Source organism: Pogona vitticeps, chromosome 2, assembly GCF_051106095.1.
Source record: "Pogona vitticeps strain Pit_001003342236 chromosome 2, PviZW2.1, whole genome shotgun sequence".
NCBI lineage: Eukaryota > Metazoa > Chordata > Lepidosauria > Squamata > Agamidae > Pogona > Pogona vitticeps.
Genome location: NC_135784.1, coordinates 13,800,194 through 13,827,631, shown reverse-complemented (window position 1 = coordinate 13,827,631; position 27,438 = coordinate 13,800,194). Strand labels below are relative to the sequence as shown.

The 27,438-nt window shown below is 44.7% G+C and overlaps 1 protein-coding gene across 1 annotated transcript; it reads left to right on the top strand.

The window, feature by feature from the left end:
* The first annotated feature begins 16 nt into the window (after positions 1-16).
* Positions 17-21,587, top strand: LOC110071236 (uncharacterized). The gene is made up of 6 exons (XM_078386771.1): positions 17-118; positions 2,208-2,265; positions 2,633-4,256; positions 4,888-4,942; positions 13,644-13,683; positions 18,182-21,587. The coding sequence occupies exons 1-6, from the start codon at positions 17-19 to the stop codon at positions 19,228-19,230; spliced, it is 2,928 nt and encodes a 975-aa protein (XP_078242897.1). The 3' UTR covers positions 19,231-21,587.
* Positions 21,588-27,438: the final 5,851 nt, after the last annotated feature.

Below are 27,438 nucleotides of genomic sequence, written 5' to 3'. Positions count from 1 at the left end.
TGGACAGATAGGGGAGATGATGGCAGGGCTTCGAGAGGTGGGATTTCTCCTGTATTATTTCCACAACGGGAAATTGAAAGCTGACTTGCCCTGCAATTTGCCCTCCGTCCCGGAATGGGTAGTTATGGTCCAGCTTTCTCCAGCTTTTGTTTTCTGTTTAAAATGCTATCCCCTTTCAGCGCGCAGGCATTATCGCTTTTTAAAAAAATGTTTTGCTTTTATTTCCACCAGGAGTGATTTTTGCCTAATTTTGGCTTTCTTTTCATCCTGTACCCTAAGATCAATTCTGGATCGGTCTTCTGCCACCTTCTTCTGAATCGTCAGGAATCTGCTCCTCAAAATAGGCCGCTGTATGTATTTCTTCCTCAGCCTTTCGGCATGAGGGCAACGTAGTTAGAAGCAAAGTGAGTATTAAGCATAGAAGTGCTGGGAGATGAGCAAAAATAGTGACCGACTGAGGGTGACCTGTAACTCAGTTTGCTTACTATGAATGTTTTCTGTTTGAACCAACTTTATTTGCTGCTTTAATCCTAGCAATTTAACTGTGATGTGTTTATTGTAGTGTCTAGAGTGTGGATATACCACTATTTGGATTACATGTCCCAGAGTCCACTAGCTCGCCAGGCTGCCTGGAGGAATTTGGGACATTTATTGCAAAAAAGGTACCAAATGCCGCTTTTCTATTATTCCAGAAGTCAGTATCTTTTCTTCTAGTTTCAGAAGAGCAGATAAATAGACCTGATTCCCTGTTTATGAGTTGTGATATAAATAACTTTTCCATCGTTAGGGTATTTGTGGATCAGCTCAGGTTGTCTCCGTTTCAGCTTTCTTGCCCATGGCAGGAAATAGGGGGGAAAATATTGAAAGATATTCAAGGGAGAATTTCTTTCTCTCCTCAAACAATTAGGAATATTTCTTGGAAGCAGTTTGAATTAACCAAGACTGAGGTGGATATTCAGGGATTATCATCTTCATTGTGGCAACCCCTGTCCACCCCCGCCACACACACACATACTTTATCTGAGCTTTCTGAGACATTCTAATAATCGACAAACGGCTGGCCCTTTTGCTCTTTCCCAGATCTTGAAGTATTTCCTTTCCTAGAGGACCGCTCAAGTGGCCAAGCTGGCCACCAGATGTCAGGACTACTTGTAATGAACTGAGCCCAGCTCCTTTCACACCTCCAAAAATCTCTAATTTCACTTCTGAGCTGCTCCAGAAAGAAAGAGAGAAGGCTCCAAGGAGAAAAGCGCTTGGATGTACCTAGTCATCGGCAACACAGTGACCGACAGAAAGATGCTCTTGCTTCTGTGCTCACAAGTTGTTACACTTCAGAGCATGCTATGCTACTGTAGAAGTAATGTGACTCTCTCTAGGTTGCTCCCACTCTTCACTGTCAGACTCATTTATTTAACACCCCGGGGGTGGGGGGTTTGCAGGTGAAACAAACATACAGACAACGTAATCCCAAATCAGTTGCTGATACTTGAGCTAAAGCTTCCGCCACATTTGCAAAGACCAGTTGCAATGAGAACATTGGCCCTGCCTGGATCTCTTCCATGGTGTTGATCTAAAGTTACCTATATGTGTACATGTGTAAGTGTTCCGATTGTGTGGAGTTAGAATCGTGGAATAGTTGAGCTGAAAGGGACCCTGAAGGTCATCAAGTCCAAATGATCTGCCAACGTCTGGAATCCAGAACTAAAGCCCAACTGATGGGTGGTCCTCCAACTTCTGTCAGAACATCTCTGGTGAGGGACTCTGATCCACCTCCATCATTCCTCACGGGGCTTGGCTTCCACACCATTGACCATGTTGGTTCCCCTGCCAGGGACATTTACGAAGTTCTCCGCCTGTTTTGAAATCTCTGACATCCAGAAGTGGACACTGGACTCCAGGCAGGATCTGACTGAAGCAGACATTGAATGATAGGATACCAATGAAGTTCTTGTTCCATCCCATGACTGACTCCTGTTTAGCTTATATGGATTCCTAAGCTCCCCCGCCAACCCTTTTCGCACATATTGCTGTGAGGCCAGCTGTCATCCGCCTTATAATTACACATGTTTCTTTTCTGCTTAAATGCAGAACTCTGCGTTTTTCTATGCTAAAACTTAATTTTTTATGTTTTCCGGGAAATCTTGCACCTTTTATAGCCGTTCTGAACCCCGAGTTCTCTCTTCTTCATGCTTTGCTATCCTTTGCAGTTTGACATCATCCGTGACTTTGATGTTGGTGTTCCTCAAAGAGTGGGGGGCTCACTGGGTGGGGTAAAAACAAAATTAGGGAAAAAAAACTAGCGAGTCGAGAATCCTTAAGGATTTAAAAATGTTAAAGATTTTTAATGGTTCAGATTAGCATGCTGTAACATAAACTTTCTTCTCGGCACACTGTACGCCAGAGAGTTACCTCCATACTTATCCTGAGGTGTGGCCATTCGCTAGTTTAAATTGTTAGTCCCTGCAGAATATTGGATGTTCAAGGGGTGGATGTTACATCTTTTACTGTCATTCTGATCAGACATCTGTAGAAAGCTGTTTGGGTTACAAGCCATCAAAGATATGCTTTCTTCCTTAGTCTGAACATCTGTTATCTGCTGCTTATTTCAGATTTGTTTCCTTTTTTTTATCAGGAAACGTGTCAGAAAGCAGAAAGAAAAGAAGAGGCCATCAGAAGGCACAGCGAAAGGGTGAATGTTCAGATGCCAAAGAGGTTTTTGAGAATCAAGATGGAAACACGAAACGTGGAGGAGAACAAGTCGAGGAGAAGACGGAGAAACCCTTTGCTTGTCGAGAGGAAACCCAAGTCCCTCAGAAAACATCCAGAGGCAAAGTAAGCCATGAGTGCTCTGAGTGTGGGAAAACCTTTGCCTGTAAATCAGACCTAGATCGCCATGAGAAAATTCACACGGGGGAGAAAACGTTTACATGTCTGGAGTGTGGAAAAACCTTCAGCAGGAGCACAAGCCTTGCTATTCACCAAAGAGTTCACACTGGGGAGAAGCCATATAAATGTTTTGAATGTGGAAAGACTTTCAGCCAGACCTCAGCCCTGATATCCCATCAGAGAATTCACACAGGCGAGAAGCCCTTTGAATGCCTGGAGTGTGGGAAAACGTTTAGATTGAGAGGAATTCTTACTGCCCATGAGAGAATCCACACGGGGGAGAAGCCATTCCAATGTGTGGAGTGTGGAAAGGCCTTCCACCAGAGGGGAGACCTTGTTGCACATCACACAGTCCACACCACAGAGAAACCATTTGATTGCAAAGAATGTGGGAAAAACTTTAGATTGAAAAGATTCCTTGTTATCCATCAACACGTACATACAGGAGAGAAGCAATTTGAATGTCTGGAGTGTGGAAAGGCTTTCCGGAGGAAAGGTGAGCTTTCTTCACATCATAGGATCCACACAGGGGAGAAGCCATTTGAATGCCAGGAATGTGGGAACACCTTCAGAAAAAAAGATGCCCTTGTTTTCCATGAAAGAATTCACACGGGGGAGAAACCCTACGAATGTCTGGAGTGTGGAAAGAGATTCAAAAGACAACATCACCTTACCAGCCATGAAAAAACTCACACAGCGGAGAAACCATATAAATGCCTAGAATGTGGGAAGACTTTCAGTCGCAATGATATCTTGACCAGCCATCAAAGGATTCACACAGGAGAAAAGCCGTATAAATGTCTGGAGTGTGGGAAGAGCTTCATTTGGAGTGGAGATCTAATTAAACATAAACGCAGCCACACGGGGGAGAAACCCTTTACATGTCTGGAATGTGGAAAGAGCTTCTCCCAAAAGTCAGCACTTACTGTGCATCAAACTGTTCACACAGGGGAGAAACCATTTAAATGTCCAGAGTGCGGGAAGGCCTTCAAACGGAAGGAGGAAGTCAATATGCACAGTCGAACTCACATGGCAGAGAAATGTTATAAATGCTCTGAATGCGGAAAAAATTTAAAGTCAGCCCAAACCCTTAGACAACACCAAAGAGTCCATACAGAGGAGAAACCCTATAAGTGTCCGGAGTGTGGAAAGAGCTTCAGTCAGAGTGGTAAGCTTACTCTGCATTCCCGAATCCACACAGGGGAGAAACCTTATAAATGCCTGGAGTGTGGAAAGAGCTTCAGTCGAAGTCATCACCTTCATTCCCATGAAATGGTTCACAAAGGAGAGAAACCCTTCAAATGCATGGAGTGTGGGAAAAGCTTCCGTTCGGGTGACAGGTTGAGTAAACATCACAGAATCCACACCAAGTAGCAATTCTTTCAATGTCACACACTCCTGCTGGAAATAATCTATTGAAATGTTCCCCGTACAGTGAAAGGGGTTTTTGTAAAAATTAAACCATCAAATCTTGGTGGTGAGGCCTTAATAATATTTGTTCCCTTTTCTCAGTATTATTTTTTTTGTAAGTAACAAAGTTACTTTCACCTCCAACTACAACCAAAGAAATCTGTGACATTAGCAGAAACATTTCTATCCTTCCCAGGAAGGGTGCAAGGCAGTCTTCATTCTTTCTTTCCTTCCTGGCATACTTTGTGTGTTAAACTCAGTTATGTTTCCCATATTTCCAAAATGAGCAGAAGGAAAAAAAAAGATTGATCAGTTTTCAGTAGCATGTGATTCCTACTTTGAGTTGAAAAGAAACACAGATGCACTTTCTACTTCACGTAATTACATGTGATGAACAATAGGACAAGAATAGAATTATGAGGAAACCAGAAAGTTTCCAGCCATCAGGGAAGCATAACGGGTAATAAGAGGCCTGTTGGGGTACAGTGAGCATGAGTAACAATAGCAATTAAGTTCCATCAAGTCAGTTCCGCCTTATGGTAACCTTCCCAGGGCTTCCTCCATGTTAAAGACTCCCAACTGGTTTCTCAGGCCTTCCTTCACATATGTGCCATATGGGAAGACTGAACGCAAGACGATAGATTTGGTGAGACTTTCTGTACGATAAGAGGAATGAGAGCCAGTGGTAGAGTGCCAAGAGTGTTGGACTTGGACTCAAGAGACCTGGGTTCAAATTCCTGCATTTCCATGGAGGCTCAGCGGCAGTGAGTTTGGCCCCGGGGAACCACTCTTTGAACATCTCATATAAATCAAAACCCTTCTCAGGGTCACAGGTAGTTGAAAATGCCTTGATGACACGGAACAACCACAACAGAAAGGTAATTTAAAAGCCATTGAAGGTGTTTGAGAAGCATGTCTTTCTTTCCTGCTGGTGAAGGAGGTTTTGCAGTATTTTAGCCAAAGTTTTAATTTTTTTGTAAACATTTTATTAGTTTTTCAGTCTATCTACATTGTTTTGTGCTTGTCGAACATCGTGTTACATGCTTTGCTTACAATTATTTGTTTTTTACATCTCAGTGTCTTCCCGATTGCCCCCCAAATTCCAAACATCTTTCAAACATTCAAACCATTCATGTACAAATTTTAGTATATAATATGACTACTATCATATTACTCTCATATTATATAATACAGTGGTGCCTCACACAACGAGCCCATCATAGAGCGATGAATTCGCTCTTTGAGGCCGGTTTTGGGATCGCATACCGATGCCTGCATAGGGCGAAAATCGCAGAGAGAAGGTCAGTAAGCGGTTCGCTTACCAACCTTCGCTTTGCGACCCGCCGATCAGCTGTTCGGCGGGTCCAAAATGGCCGCCGGAAGCCCCAAAATGACCGCGCACAGCGTTTTCGCGCCCTCGTTAAGCGAGGGGAGGGCACGAAAATGGCTGCCAGCCATTGGAAAAGCATTGTTGTACGGTGAGTAAAGCTGCTATTGGAACACATTAAACTAAGTTTAATGCATTCCAATGGCTTTTTCCTTCCCGTACAGCGATGTTTTCACTGTATTCTCAAGATCTTCTAATAACATTCTTATTGAAAGTGGTTCCAGATCTATGACCCAGCTTTATATCTAGTTTAGTTTACCTAAAATAAAAAACCACCATATTACATCTTTATCCTGATTAGGGCTCCCTTATTTCAATTTAATTCTCCTTTTTAATATACAGAATATACCCTTTTAGAGTTCCCGATGTTAAATATATACATATTTTCAATATTACGGGGCCCTTCCTTGTTTTCCCTTTTTTCATCTTTCTAGGTAATTCCCTCTCTGATTTCTCTTTTCTCATTTAGTATTTCTGTGTCTCTAAGCATTCTGCCATCTTTCATGTCCTCTGAAACCATTTTGTACATCTGATTTATGTCCACTAAGTCTTTATGTACTTGGTCTATCTTCAATCTTCCAGGCTTTTTTTTGTTAATTTTGCTGTTTTTATCCCTTTATCTTCCCTTAGTACTCTCCTCTGATCCGACGTTTCTCTTAGATTAATTTCCTCCAGCTCCTGTTTTGATTGGCATACATCATCTGGAATACTCTCATTTCCTTCTTCATTGTTCCCTGTTGCTTGCGGACTATAATTCTTCTGATGTTGATTGGATAGTTTTGCCTCTTGATAATGGGATTTCACTATTTCTAGTATTGTTTGAAGTGTAGATTTTATTTCATCCCAAAATTGTCCTTGTTCTGCCATTCTGTTCCAGCTGCCCAAATGCTTATAAACAGATATTCAAAGTTTCCAGACCCTTTTCAAAAAGTCCGCTTTGGCTAAATAGGCCTGAACCAAATTTGAACCCCCAAAATACCAGGGTGCAATATTTGTATCCGCGGCCTGATGGCCTAATTCCACAGGTTTACGAATACCCAAGGCACAGTTTTTTAAAGGTCCACTTTAGGGTTAATTTATCCAGCCAGGCACAGAAAAAATCAAAAAGAAATAAACCGATTCTCAGGCTTTAAGCAACAGCAGAGTACTCAAGGTCACCCCTCCTGGGCTCCATGCCAAACGACTTCAAGTAGTCAAAACAAAGTCCAGACTTACAGGAAAGTTTCTTAAGCTTTATGTCGCCAAATTGTAATATTCCTAAAGTATATTTTTAAAAGTTATTTTCTTTCCATCAGCTATCCCTCTCACCAGATTTTTTGCTGCTTTGTAAGTTACTGAGATAGATAGTGGTTCTTTTTTTCCCAATTAGTTGTAAAAATCTCACCCGATGGTAAACAGCGATGCCAGAAAGCTGATATTCTTGCTTCTTTTAGCCGGCTGCCGACGACTTGCGAGCGAGCCCAAGCTGCTTGTTTCTGCCCATTGGCTGATTAGGGAGTTTCCTGGATCAAACGGGGATGGCCGCCCCCGCCCCCATGATCAACAGGCTTCCCCCCCAGTTCACCACCCCTCCGGGGTGGTTCCGACACCCTGGGGTGTCCCAAACAGGTCAGAATTCAGCCCAGGGGACAGAACTCTGTCCTCCTGCTGCTGTCTCGTCTCGACGTCAAGCCGGAAGTCCCCAAAGTTTTATTTTTAAGTTACTCGTTTATGTAGATGTTTTTACTTGGTGCCTTTTGTGTACTGAAAACTCTGTTTCCCGCGCCATGGAGAGAAGGAAAAACATAGTCCTTTATTTTTGCCTTCAATAATTTTCCATTTTCTAGGAGGTCTTCTATTTCAGTAGAAGTTTTTTTCCGTTTGATTTTTAGGCTCAGCCATTTTCTTTTTCCTGCACTAAACATTTTACTTGAGGAAACCTGATCTACCTAATTTTGTCTAGGAACTTTTTTATCTCCTTCATGTACATTCCTTTCTACTGTTTCTCCATGGTTTCCTTTTTCCATCTGAACTTTCTTGGGCCAAATTTGCTGAATTTCCCAAAGCTGTCCTTTCAAATTGGTAGCTATTAAGATTGCTACTAAGATCATGAAGCTGAAGTTTCCATTCTTTGGCCATCTAATGAGAAGACCCCCTGGAAAAAACTCTGATGTTGGGACAGTGTGAAGGCAAGAGGAGAAGGGGACGACAGAGGACAAGGGGTTTGGACAGTCACCGAAGCAACCAACATGAATTTGACCCAACTTCGGGAAGCAGTGGAAGACAGGAGGGCCTGGCGTGCTCTGGTCCATGGGGTCATGAAGAGTCGGACTCGACTTAATGGCTAAACAACAAAAGATTGCTAAATGTTTGGAAACAATTCGTGTTTTTCACTGGAGGGCCAGTGGGAAAAAGGAAGAAATTAAGTTTTATAACTAAATACCTAATTTCTGCTAATTTTCCTTGTTCTGTGTCATAAATAGCTTCATCTGATGCTGTTGTTCATCTCTCGTTCAGTCGCTGCATTTGATCTCATTTACTCTGATATTATATTTGTACCTTGAGTCTTCATTGCATAGAATTACTTTTCTGGTCTACTGCTATTTAAATAATAAAAAAAAAATCCCCAAGCAGGCAAAGCCCTTTCTCTTCAGGCAAACTTCCCCTGAGTGACTGGCTGCCTGAGTGTGTGGTTTAAATGAATTGTTGTGCCTTACTGCTGTGAATGTGTTTTGGCGTTGCCGATGCTTTTTGGTATATTATCTGCTTTATCCTTTTGGTATTTGTATACTCACCACTTAGATACTGTCTTTTAATGATGTAAGCCACTTTGGGTCCTTTTTAAAGAGAAAGGTGAGGTACAAAGATTTTAAATAAATACAGTGGTGCCTCGCATAGCGAGGTTAATTCGTTCTAAAAAAAACATCGCTATGGGAAAACATCGTTAAGTGAGACGAGTTTTCCCATAGAGATGCATTGAAAACCGGATAATCTGTTCTAATAGGAACGGATTATCCGGTTTTCTCCCTCCCCCGCGGCTTGGATCTGACCCGCGGCATCTACCTCAGCCATGGCTGGACTCCCTAGAGTCCGGCCATGGCTGGGGTAGCCGCCGCAGCTCGGATCCAAGCTGCGGGGGGAGAGTGGGGGGTCCGGATGCCTTTCAGGCATCCCGGGCTTGGATCCCACCCCGCCGGTTACCCAAACCATGGGTAACCGGTGGTGGGTGGGATCCAAGCCCGGGATGCCTGAAAGGCATCCGGATCCCACCACCCTCCCCCCGTGGCTCGGATCCAAGCCGTGGGGGGAGGGTCGGAAGCATAGCCGGACTTCAGCCGGCTGACAGGCCGGCGATCGGGCAGGAGGGGGTGGGAAGCTTCCCCCACCTCCTCCCGAGCGAACGCCGGGTTTTCAGCCGGCTGACAGGCCGGCGATCGGGCAGGAGGAGGTGGGAAGCTTCCCCCACCTCCTCCCGAGCGAACGCCGGGTTTTCAGCCGGCTGACAGGCCGGCGATCGGGCAGGAGGAGGTGGGAAGCTTCCCCCAACCTCCTTCCGAGCGAACGCCGGGTTTTCAGCCGGCTGACAGGGCGGCGATCGGGCAGGAGGAGGTGGGAAGCTTCCCCCACCTCCTCCCGAGCGAACGCCGGGTTTTCAGCCGGCTGACAGGGCGGCGATCGGGCAGGAGGAGGTGGGAAGCTTCCCCCACCTCCTCCCGAGCGAACGCCGGGTTTTCAGCCGGCTGACAGGGCGGCGATCGGGCAGGAGGAGGTGGGAAGCTTCCCCCACCTCCTCCCGAGCGAACGCCGGGTTTTCAGCCGGCTGACAGGCCGGCGATCGGGCAGGAGGAGGTGGGAAGCTTCCCCCACCTCCTCCCGAGCGAACGCCGGGTTTTCAGCCGGCTGACAGGCCGGCGATCGGGCAGGAGGAGGTGGGAAGATTCCCCCACCTCCTCCCGAGCGAACGCCGGGTTTTCAGCCGGCTGACAGGCCGGCGATCGGGCAGGAGGAGGTGGGAAGATTCCCCCACCTCCTCCCGAGTGAACGCCGGGTTTTCAGCCGGCTGACAGGGCGGCGATCGGGCAGGAGGAGGTGGGAAGATTCCCCCACCTCCTCCCGAGCGAACGCCTGCTTGTTCAGCCGGCAAATGGTGCCTATGGGGAAAACATCGCAAAGCGATTTTCCCCCATAGGCAACATTGGTATGCGATCGCAAAAATGATCGCCAAAAAGCCATCGTTATGTGGATTCCTCGTTATACGAGGCACTCGTTATACGAGGCACCACTGTAAATAAATGAACAAAAACTTTTCACCTATTATTGTGTCTGTGAATAGCCTTAGGTCGATTCTAAGTACAAATTGGGAAGAATAGAGAACCCCATTTTTGCAAGGCCATCTATTTATTTCATTGCAGGTAGGGTATTTCTGTTTTGGTTCTTTTCCAGCACTTGGAATTACTGGAAATGAACCAAAAGTGAGCCTTTCCTTGTCAATTTCACAGAGTGGTGGAGTGATTTGAGAAGAGAGCCACTTCAGGATTTAAGCAAAGTAAACACTTCCTTATTTTTGTGGAGAGGCCTAGGAAGTGAATAGCATGTGTGTTTTAGGGTTGAGTTAGATGGGCAGCATTGCTTTAAAAAAAATGAGACAGAGAGAGAAATGGAAGGCTGTGAGCACAGGTCCCTGGAATTGGTAGCCAGTGGAGGGCTCAGTGGACCGAAGGGGATATGGATGCTGCCACCCGTTTGTCTGCACTTGTGCTTAGCCCTGGCCTACTCTGCAAACCTCAGCACCTCCCTTCTGCTACTCCTGCGCCCCTGTAAAGTTTGTATGTAGTGGCGGGCACAGATGACTGGCCGCCCTGCGGGAGCCATATTGCGAACCGCCAATCAGATGTTTTTAATTGTCATTTTGCGAACATTCGGTTCGCGAAGCAGGGACCTATTAATTGTAAAGCGAAGAAACCCCATAGGAATCAGTTCAAAACAATTCATGTTTATAACTGGAGGGCCAGTGGCAAAAAAGGAGGGAATGTAGTATTTGATAAACACCTAGTTCTGGCTGATTTTCCTTGTTCTGTGTCATAAATAGTTTCATCTGTTTGAGGGCAGAGTTCCTCCTGCCCTCAAAGAGACACTTATTAGGCCCATAAGGAGGAAACCTAATTTGGCGGCAGACAAAATTGGCAATTATAGGCCCGTCATCAACGTTTCTTTCATCAGCAAAGTGGTCAAGAGGGTGGTGGCTGATCCAGCTTCAGGCTCATTTGGATGAAACAGACGCCCTGGATCTGTTTCAAGTTGGGCTTCAGGCCGCGCCACAGTACAGAAACGGCATTGGCCGCCCTGTACGATGACCTGTTGAGGGAGGCTGATGGGCTACAATGTCTCTGTTGGTCCTCCTCGACATCTTGGCAGGCTTCAATACCGTCAACCGCGGTATCCTCCTGGGGAGGCTCTCTGAGTTGGGAATTGGTGGCCTGGCGCTTGCCTGGCTCCGTTCCTTCTTGGAGGACTGTCCCCAGAGAGTACAGCTTGGGGGGAGTGTCGGCCCCGTGGAGTCTCAATTGTGGGGTTCCACAGGGATTGATTATCTCCCAAATGATGTTTAATATCTATATGAGGCCGCTGGGTGGGTTCATCTGGGACTGTGGGGCATCGCGTCATCAGTACATTGATGACATCCAGCTCTACATCTCCTTTTCACCAACTGCAGGTGATGCCGTTCTGTCCCTTAGGCGCTGCCTGGAGGCTGTACTGCAGTGGATGCAGGAAAACGGGCTGAGGCTGAACCCGGACAAGACGGAGGTCCTGAGGGTGGGTGCCCCCACTGTAGGTGGTTTGGGAATCTCTCTCGCGTTTGGAGGGCTGACCCTTCCTGCTAAGAGTGGGGTCCGCAGCTTGGGGATCCATCTGGACCCGTCGCTCACCATGGAATCTCTGGGCGCTCGATACCTTGGTACATGCGCTCGTAATCTCAAGATTAGACCACTGAAATGCGCTCTACATGGGGTTACCTTTGAGGCTGCTGCGGAAACTCCAAGTGGTGCAGAATGCGGCGGCCAGACTCCTTAGCGGGGTGAGAAAATACCATCATATTTCTCCTATACTGGCTGCACTGCACTGGCAGCCCATTTGGTTCCGCATTGACTTCAAAGTTTTGATGCTTACGTATAAAGCCCTAAACAGTTTAGGGCCTTGATATTTGACGGAACAAACCTATCCATCCTAAAGGAAATCAACCCCGAGTGCTCACTGGAAGGACAGATCCTGACGCTGAGGCTCCAATACTTTGGCCATCTCATGAGAAGAGAAGACTCCTTGGAAAAGACCCTGATGTTCTGAAAGTGTGAAGGCAGGAGGAGAAGGGGACGACAGAGGATGAGATGGTTGGACATGTCATCGTAGCAACCAACATGAGTTTGACACAACTCTGGGAGGGAGTAGAGGATAGGAGGGCCTGGCGTGCTCTGGTCCACGGGGTTACGAAGAGTCGGACATGACTGAATGACTAAACGACGACGAGTGATCATCTGGTGGCAGCGGGTGAAAAGGAGTAGTAGTTTGCCTTCGTGTGCTCTGTGTTTGGAGACTCAGCCAAGGGGCATGAGGGGCGAACACCACAGCAGGGTAAAGGCGAGAACTGGGGGGGGGGGGAGTCATTAACTTGCTCATGGAGTATGATGCTAAGAGAGGGCCCTTTGAGCTTTAGTGGACCGGGGTACAGTCACCAAAACGGCCCTGGGAAAACTGCTTTAATAGCAAAGTGTGTCCTATCCTGCCTGAAGAAAGTTTGCATAGCAGACACGTATCCCTTCAGACTGTCTTGTGCACCATGAAGTAAACATTTGGCCAGCTGGTGGGGATAAAATTTTCTCCATAGTCATGCATTCAAATTAACTATTTTCTACATGCCAGCATGGGGGTGTTGCTATTTCTCCCTTTTTTTCCTGCTGGTATGGGAGATCAGTAAGGTCATTCGATGTCTGTATGGCATTTGGATGTGAGAATTCAACCGAATGCCTGACTTCCTAGTTACCCTCTTTAGCCCACACTAGCTTGATCTGGCAAGCCATGTAGACAAGCCTTTAAATTCATACATTAAAAAAAAAAGAAAATAAAAAAATATTGATGGAAGAAATACTAGTCATTGAAGAGATGCAGATGACATGATCTCCCTGGCAAAAAGCAGCAACGACTTGGAATTATTTCTGAGGACATTGAAAGAAGAAAGTGGCAAAGCAGGGCTCTGGTTGAATATTAAGAAGACAAGAATTGTGATGATGGAAGAACCCATGGGTGTTCCTCCTCTGGCAGTTCACTTCATCTACTAAACCAATTCCCAGTGTGGTGTAGTAGATAAGAGTGTAGTAGATAGACTAGGACTCTGGAGAACATCCCCACTGAAACACAGAAACTTACTAGGGGAGTGGAACTGGTAAAAACACTCCTTAAGCATCTCACTTATCTTGAAAGCCGCATCACAAGGTCATAAACTGTAAAGATGCACCATTGAAGAGCAAGGCCAAGATCGTACACCCTAGGTTTGAAAGGTGAACAGCGAAGAATGCTAAGAGGAAAATAATTGAGACCTTGGCTCCTAGAAAGAGAAATAAGTAGACTGTAGATCAAATTAAGCCTTTTGGGCAGATCCTGAAAAGACCAGATTCCCTGGAAAAGATAATAATGTTAGGCAATGTTGACAACAGCAGGAAAAGAGGAGGAAAGATATGAGAATGATAAGAAAGGAAGCCACAAGCTTGGGATGGCAAGAGCTGGTGGTCATTCATTCACAGGGTCAGAGGCTTCCTCTGTCTTTATCATCTGGACTGATGATGTGGACTCCCATGATCACTTCCACATCTAATAAAATACATAAATCTATGAGTTTCTAGTTTGAAATACTTTTTACACAGAATTCTTCAAAACCATCTCTTTGGTTCATTCTTATCTTCACATTCCCGTTTGTTTCTCTTCTAACCAGAGGGAGAAAGTCACGATGGCCTCGGATGCCAGACCTCCAGGTAGGCAGGTCTTGTTGTCAATCCAGATCGAAGGGCATCCATGTTCTTCAGCCAAGATCTTGTTCCTCTTCTTGATTGTCCCATTTATTGTTATGTTGAATAACCAGCTGCAACAATCTGTACTGTTATGTTTCTGATTTATGTTCTGCATTCTATGCGTTTTCTGAACTCTTGGACCTTCTTCCGTCACTTCAGGATATTTTTTATTGGTCACTGTCTAAATCCAGTCATCTTTTTAAACCAGGAGAACATTTAATTTTTCAATATATCTATGAAGATTTTCAGTCCTCCAGGTGAGGTTATCTGGAAGGTGAGCCATGGCAGCTGGACTGATTTCTTGTTAGGCTGAAACGTTTCCCTACCGAAGAAGCTACCTGGATGAGTAGCGAAACGTTTCAACCTAATAAGAAAGAAGTCCAGTTGCCATGGCTCAATTTCCAGATTCAATTTTTCATTTACATAACACTATTTTCATACTGGGTGGATCTTGTCCAGTTCTTTTCAGAGCGTGTGCTGCCATCCTAGACACCCTTACCTGGGAGTAAGGCCCATTGATCTCATAGGATCTCACATCTGAGGATACCTAGAGAGGATGGCCCTGCTGGCTTCTCCCAGGAACCCACCTCAAAATTTAAGTTCTCCTGAGGTTCCTTATCTCCCCTCCCTTGGATGTTATCTTGAACTTCTTGCTACGATCAACTTGTTTAGAAAGCTTCTTAATTTTGTTTACAGTCAAGTTTAGGAAAACACCCGTAGGTTGGGCAGCAGTTTCATTTAGCAAAAATACTCAAAAAGGTCCGGGAAATGTTTCTTAAAGAGTAATTGTGCCAGAGCACCCAGGAAAACTATCATCATTACAATTCGGGATATCTTTCCTTAGGCTTCCTGTGAGCGAAGTATAGGAAGGAGCTTGGTGCTTGGCTCTGAAAGAGTTAAAAGCAACGGGGCGCGACGTTCCTAGAGAGGCAGGAAGTGGGTGTTGGCCTTTTTTTCGACCGGAAACACTCGTCTCCCCCCCAAGCCCCGCCTCTTTCGTGCTCCGGAGGCGCCAATCTGAATGGGGGATTTTGGAAAGTGAATTTTTTTTTTCTGGACTACAACTCCTATAATCCTTCCAGGCGGTGGTTCGGCTTTTGACAAGTCTAAGTCTTTAAAAAAAAGTAACTTTATCCAAGCTTTGCGGCGGGAGGATAGCCAGAACTAAATGAATCTCCTTTAATAATCCTTTTATCTCCCAGGATCCCCAGCCAGAGGGGCCAGTGAGTGGGATGATGGGAGTTTTAGTCTGAAAACAGTCGCACGTCGAAATCATAGAGGGACTCATCAAGAGGCACCGGAGACCTTAACGTTTTTTGGACTATTAACACCTGCGATCGTTCTGGCTGAGGATTCTGGGATTTGTAGTACGGAAACAACTCTGGGTCTCTCCGGCCTATGGGCCGCCTGTTTGCCCGGAAGAGACTCGGGTGGCGGCTTGGCCTGAAAGGAACGGCGTTACTTTCCTGAGAGGGGGAACGAAGCAAGAACGTTACTTTCTCGTCTTGGCGTTACTTACCCCTCCCTGATGAGGTCTGGTAAGCACCTCTCCTTCTGTGTTAATGGTTGTAATTCAGTGGTTGCTTTTTAATGCAAACACCTATTTGTTTCTAAATTGTTGCTTAATACTATAAAAGTTTTTTTTAAAGCTGCCTTCATGTCTTGAACTGCCTGGGGTCACGCCTTGCTGGAGACAAAGCAAATCATTTGGTCAGTGCAGAGGGCCGCCCACCAGAGCACAGGCCAAAAATTCATTTGGGAGTCCCTGGGCAGTGGTTGCCGCCATTGGGACCCCAGATATTCTAGGACTGCAACTCCCAGAATCCTCCTTCACTTCTTGGCTGACCAGGGTTTCTGGGACTTGCGGTCCAAGAACACCTGGGTGACTCAAGGTGTGGAAACCCTGCTCTAGGGCAATCTGGGAATGTCTTCCTCTTTCCCTTTCTGCAGAGCAATGGCTTGATATTCCGGGGGGGGGGGGGGGGGAGATAAAACAGAAAAGACTAAGATGCATGGATTCTACTGCTATCCATCTCTTAAAACCTTTGCCATATATAATTTGCCGTGTTCAGGAATTTGCTGGCCCCATCATTTCCCAAACTTTGCAACCACAGGTAATTGTGAAACACAACTCTCGGTAACTCAGTGGCTTTCTTGCAGGAAAATTCAAACATCGTGGATCAGTTTATTTTTATCTGTGAAAATCACACAAAGAAAGCAGTACATGAACTATGACATTGCTATGTTGCTTTCATGGTTTTTTTCATTACAAAAATGGGTGACCTGCTCCTACTTAACCTCCTAGTCTAGGGTGAACCTAGTGTGGGGTGAACCTTCCTGCATGGATTTTGTGAAGATTCGCAGGTCTTTCCAGATACAACAACAATAATCTTAGAATTTCAGAGCTGGAAGGGACCCTTTTATATCACTGAGTGCCTGTCAGAGAAGCACAGTGGGGAATCGAACTCCCATGAGACCATGGATTAGAGTGGTCTAATAGGCCAGATAGATGGGGTATAAATTAAATAAATAAATAAATAAAATAAAATCACTGAGTTAGCTGAGCACTCCTAGGCATGGTTTCACCCCAACAAGCATGGTTTATGCAAGACTAAGCAACATGACTAGGCTGGGCTTATTTTTCCTTTTTCAACCTGTGCTGCCTTCTGGGCATTGTAGTCTGAGGCTATCTGGGGCCCTGAGTCTGGGAACCTTTGGCCAGTTCCATCCACTAATGTGGGGGTCTCCTTTGGTGCGTCACTACAAGAGCATGCCAGATACATAATAATGTTACTGTTTATTGTATATGCATTTCTAAGCAAGAATGAGAGCATTTCAGGGAAATGGCATTAAGCAGTAAGTCAGCCTGGTGGTGGTTATGTGTGGTCAAGGTACATCAGAATAATGGCAACCCTATCAGGACTTTCAAAATGGGTAAGATGTTTATGATGAGGTTTTACTAGTTCTGCACCCCCAGTGAAATTTCCATGGCCGAGAAGGAATTCGAACCTGGGTCTCCTGACCGCTCTATCCACTAATCTAGTGGTTTTAAACCTTTTTGAAAGAATTGTCCCCTTGAGCCATTGAGGAAGTTATCATCGCCCCCCCCTCCTGGTGGCGTGGAGGTGGCACAGGATCTGCTGCCAGCACCAGCTGCTCTGGATCTGCCTGCCGGATCTGCTCCATTGCCCTCCTTCTGTTCCTTTGCCCCTTTTCATTCCGTCACCCCTCTGAAAAACGAAATGCCCCCTGGGGGCCATATCACCCAGGTTAAGAATCACTGCACTAATCCATACTGAATCTAAACTCAGCCTTTGTTGTAGTTGCATGGTGCAGGCACAGGATCCTGGCCAAAAAACATGAGATGCTCCTGTTAGGAGAACACTCAGTGGAGGAGATAAAGTGTAAGAAGGTTGTTACACTCCAGAAGGTGGCCTGTCCCAATTGCCATTAGGCCCAAAGTCTGAGGGCTCTTTGGAAGAAAGATGTGGCTTTGTGTGAATTTTTGCTCTGCCTGGAAAGGCCATCTCTAAGCTATGACATACTTATGTGAGAGAAGACGGCTGTGATGAAGCATAGGAACTAGACCATAACACAGATCAACCAATATTGGCATCAGCCAAGGATTTCCAGACCTTTGACCATGCTAGTTGCCCTCCTCTGACACGTCCAACTTCTCCATATCCTGTTTAAACTCTAGTGTCCAGAAGTGGACACTGGATTCCAGGAAATGTAAGACCAAGGCAGAAATGGAGTGATACTGTTACTTCTGTGGATGTAGGCTAGCACTGCTTTTTCGTTTCTGCATATTTTTAGCTTATAGGAACTACTAAGGTCCCCAAGACTCATTTTCACAGATATAACTGCCAAGCCATTTGTTGTCCGCCTTATATTTGTGTCTGTGTTTTTTCCTGCCTAACTGTGGAACTTTAAACTCGTTTTCCTTGTTTTGCTGTAGTTCCCCTGTTTGTTATGGCCACCTTGAATCCTGACCTCTGTCTTCCGAAGTCTTGGCCACCCTTGACAGTTTGACACCATCTGTAAATTTGATAAGTGTTGGTGCTTCTCAATGGATCGATGAATCTTTGGGGGGGGTTAATTAAAAGGATGGGGAAAAAACCCAGAAACAAATTGGGAATTAATATGGACCAAAGAAATATTAAGAATCAAAATGGTTCAAATTACCAAATTACAACATACGGTAAACTCTTTTTCTAGGTAGCACCTTATCCTGAAGGGTTTACTTCACATGAATCATTCATGTGGGGTGAGCATTATCTTGGATAGAATATTAGTCCAGAAAAATGTACATGAGATGGAAACTATGTCTATTACCTTCACTCTGATCTTATGTTCATATGTTTATGATCACTGCTTATGTTTATGATCAGAGATCTATATACAGAAATTTCAGATTGGCTGTACTTTTTCTCCTCCTTTCAGTTTTGTCTCTTCTCAACAGGAGACACGTTGGAGAGAAGAAACGAAACAGGACAACATCAAGCTCTGGAGCAAAGTGGTGGATGTTTGGCTGCAGAAGACGGTGTTGAGAATCAAGATGGAATAAAGAAACTGTGTGGAAAACAAGTAGATGAGAAGATGGATGAATCTGTTGCTCATCGGGAGGAGGTACAAGTCCATCAGAAAACATCCAATGGAGAACAAAGCAACGCGTGTGCTGAGTGTGGGAAAACCTTTGCCTACAAATCGGCACTTGATCGCCATAGAAAAGGTCACAAAGGGGAGAAACCGTTTATATGCATGGAATGTGGGAAGGGTTTTGGTCGGTCTGCAGACCTTCTTAAGCACCTCAGTATCCACACGGGAGAAAGGCCATTTGAATGCCTGGAGTGTGGGAAAACCTTTCGACTGAGAGAAATTCTTACTATCCATGAAAGAATTCACTCAGGGTTGAAGCCGTTCGAATGTCTGGAGTGTGGAAAGAGCTTCAGACATCGTGCAAGGCTTGTTACACACCACCGGACCCACACAGGCGAGAAGCCGTTTGAATGCCTTGAGTGCGGAGAGACTTTTCGACTGAGAGAAAATCTAACTATCCATGAAAGAATTCACTCAGGGTTGAAGCCATTTAAATGCCTGGAATGTGGAAAGAGCTTCACTCAGTCTGCAAACCTTGTTACACACCGTAGGACCCACACAGGCGAAAAGCCCTTTGAGTGCCTGGAGTGTGGAAAGAGTTTCAGTCAACTTGCAAACCTTGTTACGCACCGGAGGACCCACACAGGCGAAAAGCCGTTTGACTGCCTTGTGTGTGGAAGAAGTTTCAGTCAACTTGCAAATCTTGCTACGCATCGCAGGACCCACACAGGCGAGAAGCCCTTTGAATGCCTCACATGCGGGAAGACCTTTAGGCAGAGAGAAATTCTTATGACCCATGAAAGAATTCACTCAGGGGAGAAGCCCTTTCAATGTCTCGAGTGTGGAAAGACCTTTCGATTGAAATTATCCTTCAATAATCATCAAAGAATTCACACAGGGGAAAGACAATAGAATCATGGAATAATGGAGTTGGAAGGGGCCGAGAAGGCCGTTGAGTTTAACCCTTTGCTAAATGTGGGCATCCAAATCAAAGCAGATTTAACAGTTGGTGGTCCTCACATGCAGAATATAGAAAGAGCATCAAAGGGGAAAGTCATTTAAATGTCTGGAGTGGGAAAATAATGGAATAATTGCATCACTTTTCCCTTCAACCAAGTGGCGTTAAAGTATATAAATGTTGTGGAAAGACTTTAAACCAGAGCAGAAACCTATTCCCCATCAGGACAGTTGCACAGAAGTGTTTTGCAATTTCCTTCTTCTGGGGGCCTCCGTGGTACTGTGCAGTTTGCCCGAGGTCACAGAGGCTGGCTCTACTCACAGGAGAAACAGTCAGCTATCCAGACACCTGTAGATTTAGAACAGTGGTCGGGGAACAGGGGTAAATTACCCCATTTGGGGTAAAAATGAAAATCCTGGGGGTAATGAGCAGGCTGATCCCCCCCTCCCTCCCACCCACCCCCACCCTCTGGAGCCAAAGCTTTAATTGTAAACCACCTCGGCCTGTTACTTCCTTCGTTGCAGCGGGGCACTCCTAAATGCTCCCTTCGGTTAGAGATCGGAGAGATAAACCTAATTGGTTACAGGTGGGGATTAGCCTGGGCAATCAGCCAATCTGGGGCTTCTGAATGACTGCTTCCTCCGGAAATGACTGCAAACAAGCAGGAGGAGGGAAAGCAGCAAGCAAGGGAAGGAGGGAAGAAAGAAAGGTGCGAGAGACTGAGGACTTCATCAGGCTTATTTAAATGTATGTAATTGTAGAAAATGGAGGGAGTGTGTGTGTGTGTGAGAGAGAGAGACAGACAGACAGATTGACTGACTCAAAACCGAAAATGAACAGGCAGTCAAGCAAAAGAGAAACTGAATTAAGCCGGGGGGGGGGGGAAGGGTGGCTTTTTAAGTTGCTGTCTGGGTTTAGCATAGCTTTCCTTCCAAGAAGCAGGCATCTTTTAATTTTGTGGCTGCTTTCACCATTTGCAGTGATCATGGAGCCCAAGAACATAAAATCTGTCACTGCCTCCATTTCCTCCCCTTCTCTTTCCCAGGAGGTGATGGGACCAGTGGCCATGATCATAGTTTTTTTGATGTTGAGCTTCAGACCGTTTTTTGCACTCTCCTCTTTCACCCTCATTAAGAGGTTCTTTAATTCCTCCTCACTTTCTGCCATTAGAGTGGTATCATCTGCATATTGGAGGTTGTTGATGTTTCTTCTGGCAATCTTAATTCCGGCTTGGGATTCCTCCAGTCCTTTCGCATGATGTATTCTGCATTTAAATTAAATAAGCAGGGGGACAATATACAGCCTTGTCGTACTCCTTTCCCAATTTTGAACCAATCAGTTGTTCCATATCCAGTTCTAACTGTTGCTTCCTGTCCCACATATAGATTTCTCAGCAGATAGACAAGGTGGTCAGGCACTCCCATTCCTTTAAGGACTTGCCATAGTTTGCTGTGGTCCACACAGTCAAAGGCTTTTGCATAGTCAATGAAGCAGAAGTAGATGTTTTTCTGGAACTCTCTGGCTTTCTCCATAATCAGCACATGTTAGCAATTTGGTCTCTAGTTCCTCTGCCCCTTCGAAATCCAGCTTGTACTTCTGGGAGTTCTCAGTCCACATACTGTTGAAGCCTACCTTGTAGGATTTTGAACATAACCTTGCTAGCATGTGAAATGAGTGCAATTGTACGGTAGTTGGAGCATTCTTTGGCACTTCCCTTCTTTGAGATTGGTATGTAGACTGATCTTTTCCAATCCTCTGGCCACTGCTGAGTTTTCCATTGATGATGATTAAAAAAAGCACACTGGTCCTTTGATATTGGGCTGTGGCACCAGGGTGGGTGACATGACCTTTAGCCTGGTTTGTTCCTTTTTGCACACCACACATATAATGATTTAAAGTGGTAGCCCCCCCCCCCAATTCTGTGTTGCCTGTCTCTAGCAAGCATGTCATTGCTAGAACCACTCTGGCAGCCACCTCTGCGAGCTAGCAAAAATTTAATGCAAATTGCTAAGCACGTTGGACACCTTACTACTCCCTATACCACACCATGGCTGGAGTGCAATGTGTTCCAGCAAAATTAGTGCACATCTTTATCAAATTTGGTGCATCCTGCTAGTTCGGTACACAGCCTCTGTAGATTCAATAACATTTTTAATTCAAATAATGTATGTTTTCCTTCCTTTTGAATCAAGGGGGTAATGTTGGCGTATATAAATTTTTTCCGGGGTAAAAGGTAAAAAAGTTCCCTGACCCCTGATTTAGAATTTCAAATCCTCCAACCATGTGATTTAATATCGGAAACTATGGAAAACTGAAGTTGTAGGGCAGTGGCTCTTAACGTGGGCAATAATGCCCCCCAGGGGGCGATTTCATTTTTCAGGGGGGCGGTAGAACGAAAAGGGGCGGTGTGGGGGCAAAAGAACAGAAGGGGGGCGGTAGGGGGGCGCTGGAGTGAGCCAAACCTGTGAAGGCGACTGCAGCCGCAGTGCTGGCAGTAGATCCGATGCTGCTGCTGCCAGATGATCCAGCTCTTTCCAACTGCCACGTCTCGCCTTTTTCCTTCAGGGCAGCACTGAGTGTGGATCGGGTGGAAGGAAAGGGTCTCTTGGGTCCTCATCCTCGCCCCCTGAAGTGCTGCCTCGCACCCGGGTGGGGAGGGAGACTAGGTAGGTAGGTAGGTAAGATATCATCACCTCAGGGAGGGGGCGATGATAACTTCCCCAATGGCTCAAGGGGGCGTTTCTTTCAAAAAGGTTAAGAACCACTGTTGTAGGGGCTTGTCGGTTTAAGACTCTCCTGGTAGATCCTTGAATTCTGAGACTGCATCAAGAAGAATAAGGAGGTTTTGATGCTGCCCTCTGTATCTTCCATGATCCAAATGAAACCTTGGTTCAAATCCTGTTGCACAGCTGTCAATCAACAGCAGCCAATCATCACTGGTCAAAGGCTTCCTCTGGTGATTTCAGGGTGGGTGTGACTCTATTGCATCGTGTATGTGTCAGATTCAGTCTGAAATTGCTTTTAAACTATTGGCAGTTTGCCAGTGATTATGACATCACCTCCCTTGCCCAACAGGATTTCAGCTATTGTTTTAGATGTGTGAAAGATGAAGATGTCTGGATTTAGGGACTCCTTAAACCACTTATACACAGAGTCTCTGAAGGGTCACGTTATGTGTTCTTTTCACTTGGCTACAAGGCAAGTGAATTTGATGAGAAATTTCACTTATGGATTAAAAGATGAGCAATTTATCAGTTGTGATTTATGGGTGAATGATCTTTAGCCCCATGGCTTTGTTATCTCTCTCTGTTCTTTTCATTTTTTGCTTTTTCTCTGGCATTAGTAATATTATGGAAACACCGAAGATTAAAATTGGTGTGAATTTCTACAGGTTAAACCGGAAACCACTCCTTGAACATTTCAGATCACTCTAAACACAAAATAAGTTGAAGACGACTTGAGGACACAGAAGAACCCTAACGAAGAGTGAAACAATGGAAACGCATTTGTTGGTAAAGGTGCTTGAGATCATTTGAGAAAAATGTCTTGGGATATAAATTTCTTTTTTCCCATTGGCCAAGGGGGCTCTGCAGTGTTTTAGCATAATTTTACTTTAAAGTTACTATAGTTTATTATGTAGCTGTTTTTACTTGATGCCTTTTGTGTATTGAAACCTCTCTGTTTGTCCCCAAGATAGGATTTCTCGATAACTTTTCCTTTTCATTATTTTTAATCTTTTTTTAAAAAATCTCCTGGTGAAGCTTGTTTTTCACTACAGTTGGAGCTCCTATCCACGAGATCAGTATCCACTGATTCAGATATCCACGTCCTGAAAGTACTAAATTCCCCCCCCCCAATACCTATTTATATATGTATTTCCAGGGTGTATTTAACAGAGCTGGCTACTAGAGGAAGCCAGAGAGCATGTGATGTATAACATTTGATCCTTTCCTGTTTTTTTTCCTCCCCTCCCCCCCCCCCCACACAGTTTGGACTCCATCCTGATGGATACTGCAGTTCTACTGTACTTTATTTTAAGCTATTTTTATTTTTCTCCTCTCATTTTCTCAAGTGAACTTTCTTGACTCAAATGTGGTCCACTTGTTCCCTGAGTCTTCAGGAATCTGTAGCTATAAAGGCAAAAACAAAAGGAAATTATAAAGAAATAAAACAAAAACATTGGGGCACCTTTAATGTGAGCTTTCATGGATATTTCCACATCCTTGCCTGAGGAAGTGGACTTGTCCACGAAAGCTCATATTAAAATATAGCAGAAAGTCTTTAAGGTGCCACAACATTTTCTCTCGTTTTAAATCTTTGTTTTTTGCCTGATATACTAGCACAGACTAACAACATGGCTACCTTTTCTAAAACTGTAGCTATAAAGATTGATAAATGGCTGGAAATGTAGTTTTAACTACAGGGTGGGTGGAAGCATCGTAGCAAATGTAGTGTTTTATAAATACCTAAATCTGAATAATTTTCCTTGTCATGTCAGGTATATCTTCATCTGTTGCTATAATTCATTTTCTCATTTTATCTGAAATTCACTCATTTTCCCTGATAGTATTGTTATATTTGTATACTCAGTCTTTATTGCATTGAATTAGTTTTCTTGATCTGCTGTCCTTTAAATAAATCTTCCAATTTTATTGCGTCTGTGAATAGTTTTGGATCATCTCTAGGTACAGATTGGGCCAAACAGGGTACCGTATTTTTGCAAATGTCTCCACCACAGAGGCAGGGACGTGGTGGCGCTGCAGGCTAAACCACAGAAGCCTGTGCTGCAGGGTCAGAAGACCAAGCAGTCGTAAGATCGAATCCACGCGACGGAGTGAGCGCCCGTCGCTTGTCCCAGCTTCCGCCAACCTAGCGGTTCGAAAGCATGCAAATGCAAGTAGATCAATAGGGACCACCTCCCCTTAGAGTCGAACACGACTGGACAAAAATTGTCAAGGGGAACCTTTACCTTTACCTTTACCACCACAGAGGAGTGACAGCTGTGAGATTGCACTCCACAGTGTTCAGTTTTCATAATGCTGTAGATAACAATGTTCTTGTAATGAGGAGGAAAAGAGGACACATGCTATTCTCCAAAGGACTTTTAAAAACTGATTCATACAGTTGCCCTATGTTGGAGGCTTCTTCTGGTTTTCCTTCTCTGCATGTCCTTGGTCTCCACCATCTTAGGGATCACTTCCAGGTTAAAAATCTATGAATTTCTCAGTTTTAACAACTTGTGAATGTTCTTCAAAAGCATCCCTCTGGTTGATTGATATCTTCCTAATCCCCTCATTTCTCTGCTAACCAGAGGGTGAAAGTCATGTCTGCTCTTTTGATTTTAGATGCCAGAGCTCCATGTAGGGACATCTTGTAGTGCCTCCAGCTCAGATGGCATCACAAGGAACATAAAAAGAGCCCTGCTGGATCAGGCCAAGGGCCCCTTTAGCCCAGCTTCCTGTATCTCACAGGGGGCCCACCAGATGCCTCTGGGAGCACATAAGATATAACTGTGTCCTGATCCCCCTCCCCTGCATCTGGCCTTTGGAGCCACTTTCCTTCAAAGCTTGGAGATTATACATCTCCATCATCATGGCTTGTCACCTGCGATGGACTTTTCCTCCAGAAATCTTTGCAGACTTTGCCATAACCTATCCTGGCTCACCTTTCTGGAGGACCAGAAACCGCTTCTGTGCAACCTGACCAAGTTGGTGCCAAGCAGTGGAGAGACACTGGGTGCTTCCCTCCCTCGGACCTCTGGGTATCTGCCTTGTTCAGTCTGCTTCAGCCGAAGCTGTGTATTAGGAAAGTTGAAGATACGGTCCATGAAGGACTGAATCCTGAGCTCTATAGCCATCATAAGAACATAAGTGTCCTGCTGGATCAGGCCAAGGGCTCATCTAGTCCAGCTTCCTGGAACTCTCAATGGCCCCACTAGATGCCTCTGGGAGCACACGAGACCATGAGAGACCTGTCTCCTGATCCCCCTCCCTTGCATTCATGTTCTTCAGCCAAGATGTTCTTCCTCTTCCTGTTTGTCCCATTTATTGTCACCTTGAATGACCAGCCATAACAATCTGTGCTGTATGTTTCTGATATGTCCAAGAATTTGTGTGTGGGGGACTTCATAAAATATCACCCTATATGCACTCACCTGGGAGAAAGGTCCATTGATCTAAAAGGGTCTCTCACATTTGAGTAAACCGATAGGATGGGCCTGTTGGCTTTTCCCAGGCACCTGCCTCAACATTTTAAGCTCTCCTGGGCTGACGTACCTTACTTCCGCTTCCTGGGGTACTTTAAATCTTTCGACATTAACAAGTTGTTCAGAAAGACCAGTTTCTCAGGTTTGTTTATAATCAAGTTTAGAAAAACACACATAGAATGAGCTTTATACAGCAAAAAATTTATACAGCAAAATTGCTCAGAATGATCTAGGCGGATTTAAAAAACACTAGTTGAGTGAGGCTGGTGAGACACCAGCCTCCAGAGGAATGATATCAACTCTCACAGATACAGTATTTACCATCAATTTTTTAACTGGTCTATAATTTTTCCTGATGAAGTGAAATGTTCTCTGTAAAAACTTGCCATTTATTGGATTTTTAGTGGTCCTAAAAAAGGTATCATCCACTCTCACAGCTGTTGGCTACAGCAGCACGGAGGGAAAGTATAATCATAATTACAATCTGGGTCCAATGCAATGATATTTTCCTTAGGCTTCCTGAAAGTCTTACCATCCATGAAAGAATTCACTGAGCAGAAAAATTGTTTACATGCCTAGAGTGTGGAAAGAATTTCAGTCAACATGCAGACTTTGCTACACATCACAGGACTCACATAAGTGAGAAGACATTTGAATGCTTGGAATGTGGGAAAAACTTTGGACATCTTACAACCCATGAAATAATTCACTCAGGGGAGAAGTTATTTGAATGTCTGGAATGTGGAAGAAGATTCAGTTAACAGGCACACCTTGGTAAACACCTAAACACACGCAGGAAGCCATTTCAAGCTTGGAGTGTGAAAAGTTTCACTGAGCGGGCAAACCTTTCTAATAACCACAGGACCCACACAGGCGAGAAGCCCTTTGAATATCTGGAGAGTGGGAAGACCTTTAGATTGAGAGCAGATCTTACATCCCACGCAAGAATTCACACAGGGGAGAAGCCATTTACATGCCTGGAGTGTGGAAAGAGTTTTGATCAGTCTGCAAACTTTTCTAGGTATCACAGGACACACAGGTAAGAAGTCATTTGAATGTCTTAGGTGTGGGGAAACCTTTAGACTTGAGGACATCTTACTGCCTCTGAAAAAATTCACTTAGGGGAGAAGTCATTTAAAATAAGTAATGGGAGTGTCAAAAATGTATCAGAAGGATGACCTTTCTTTGCATTGTAGGATGCATAGAAGTGAGAAACCCTTTGAATGCCAAGAGCGTGGGAAGACGTTCAGAAAACATGGGGAGAAATTCTATTTTTGCATGTTGATTATACAGTATCTTGTAGCCTGTATTTTTGTCCATTCCCACCATCTTGGGTTTTTAGGAGTGTTGTTCTCCTTTTATTTTTATATTTTATGGGTTGGGTGTTTTCCTTTATATTTCTTTTTAAAATTGGAAACCACACAGAATACTGACAGGCCACTAAATCGTGTAGTATAAAGCAGAACAAATAAAAATTAACAAATAAAGACCAACATTCTCATAATTCTACAGCATAAGGTGCTCATATTGGGAATAATAACCTTTAGCTCGCTGGCTAAAGGTTATTTAGCCAGTGAGCTAATCCTTAAGCAAGCTAATTCAAAGCAACCCTTTGAATTTGTGATCTCCAAAATGTAGTCTAATTAACAATCCTATTTAGCTTTTGGAAACTCAAAGCCATGGTTCATTTATTGAGTCAATCCCTCTGATACTTTGCCTTCCTCTTTCCCTGCTGCCTTCCACTTTTCCTAGGAATATTGTCTTTTAGTTTAAAGAGCTCTTCAGTGTGGCCTATTGGAGAGAGTGAAGGACTAGGAATCTAGAGATCAGGGTTCAAATCCCCCTGGGCCGTGAAAACCCATTGGGGGGAGTGGAAATGATAAAACTACCCCTCAAATATCTCAATGCCTTTGAAAGCTCTGTCAAGGTCACTATAAGCCGGTTCCGATTTGACACG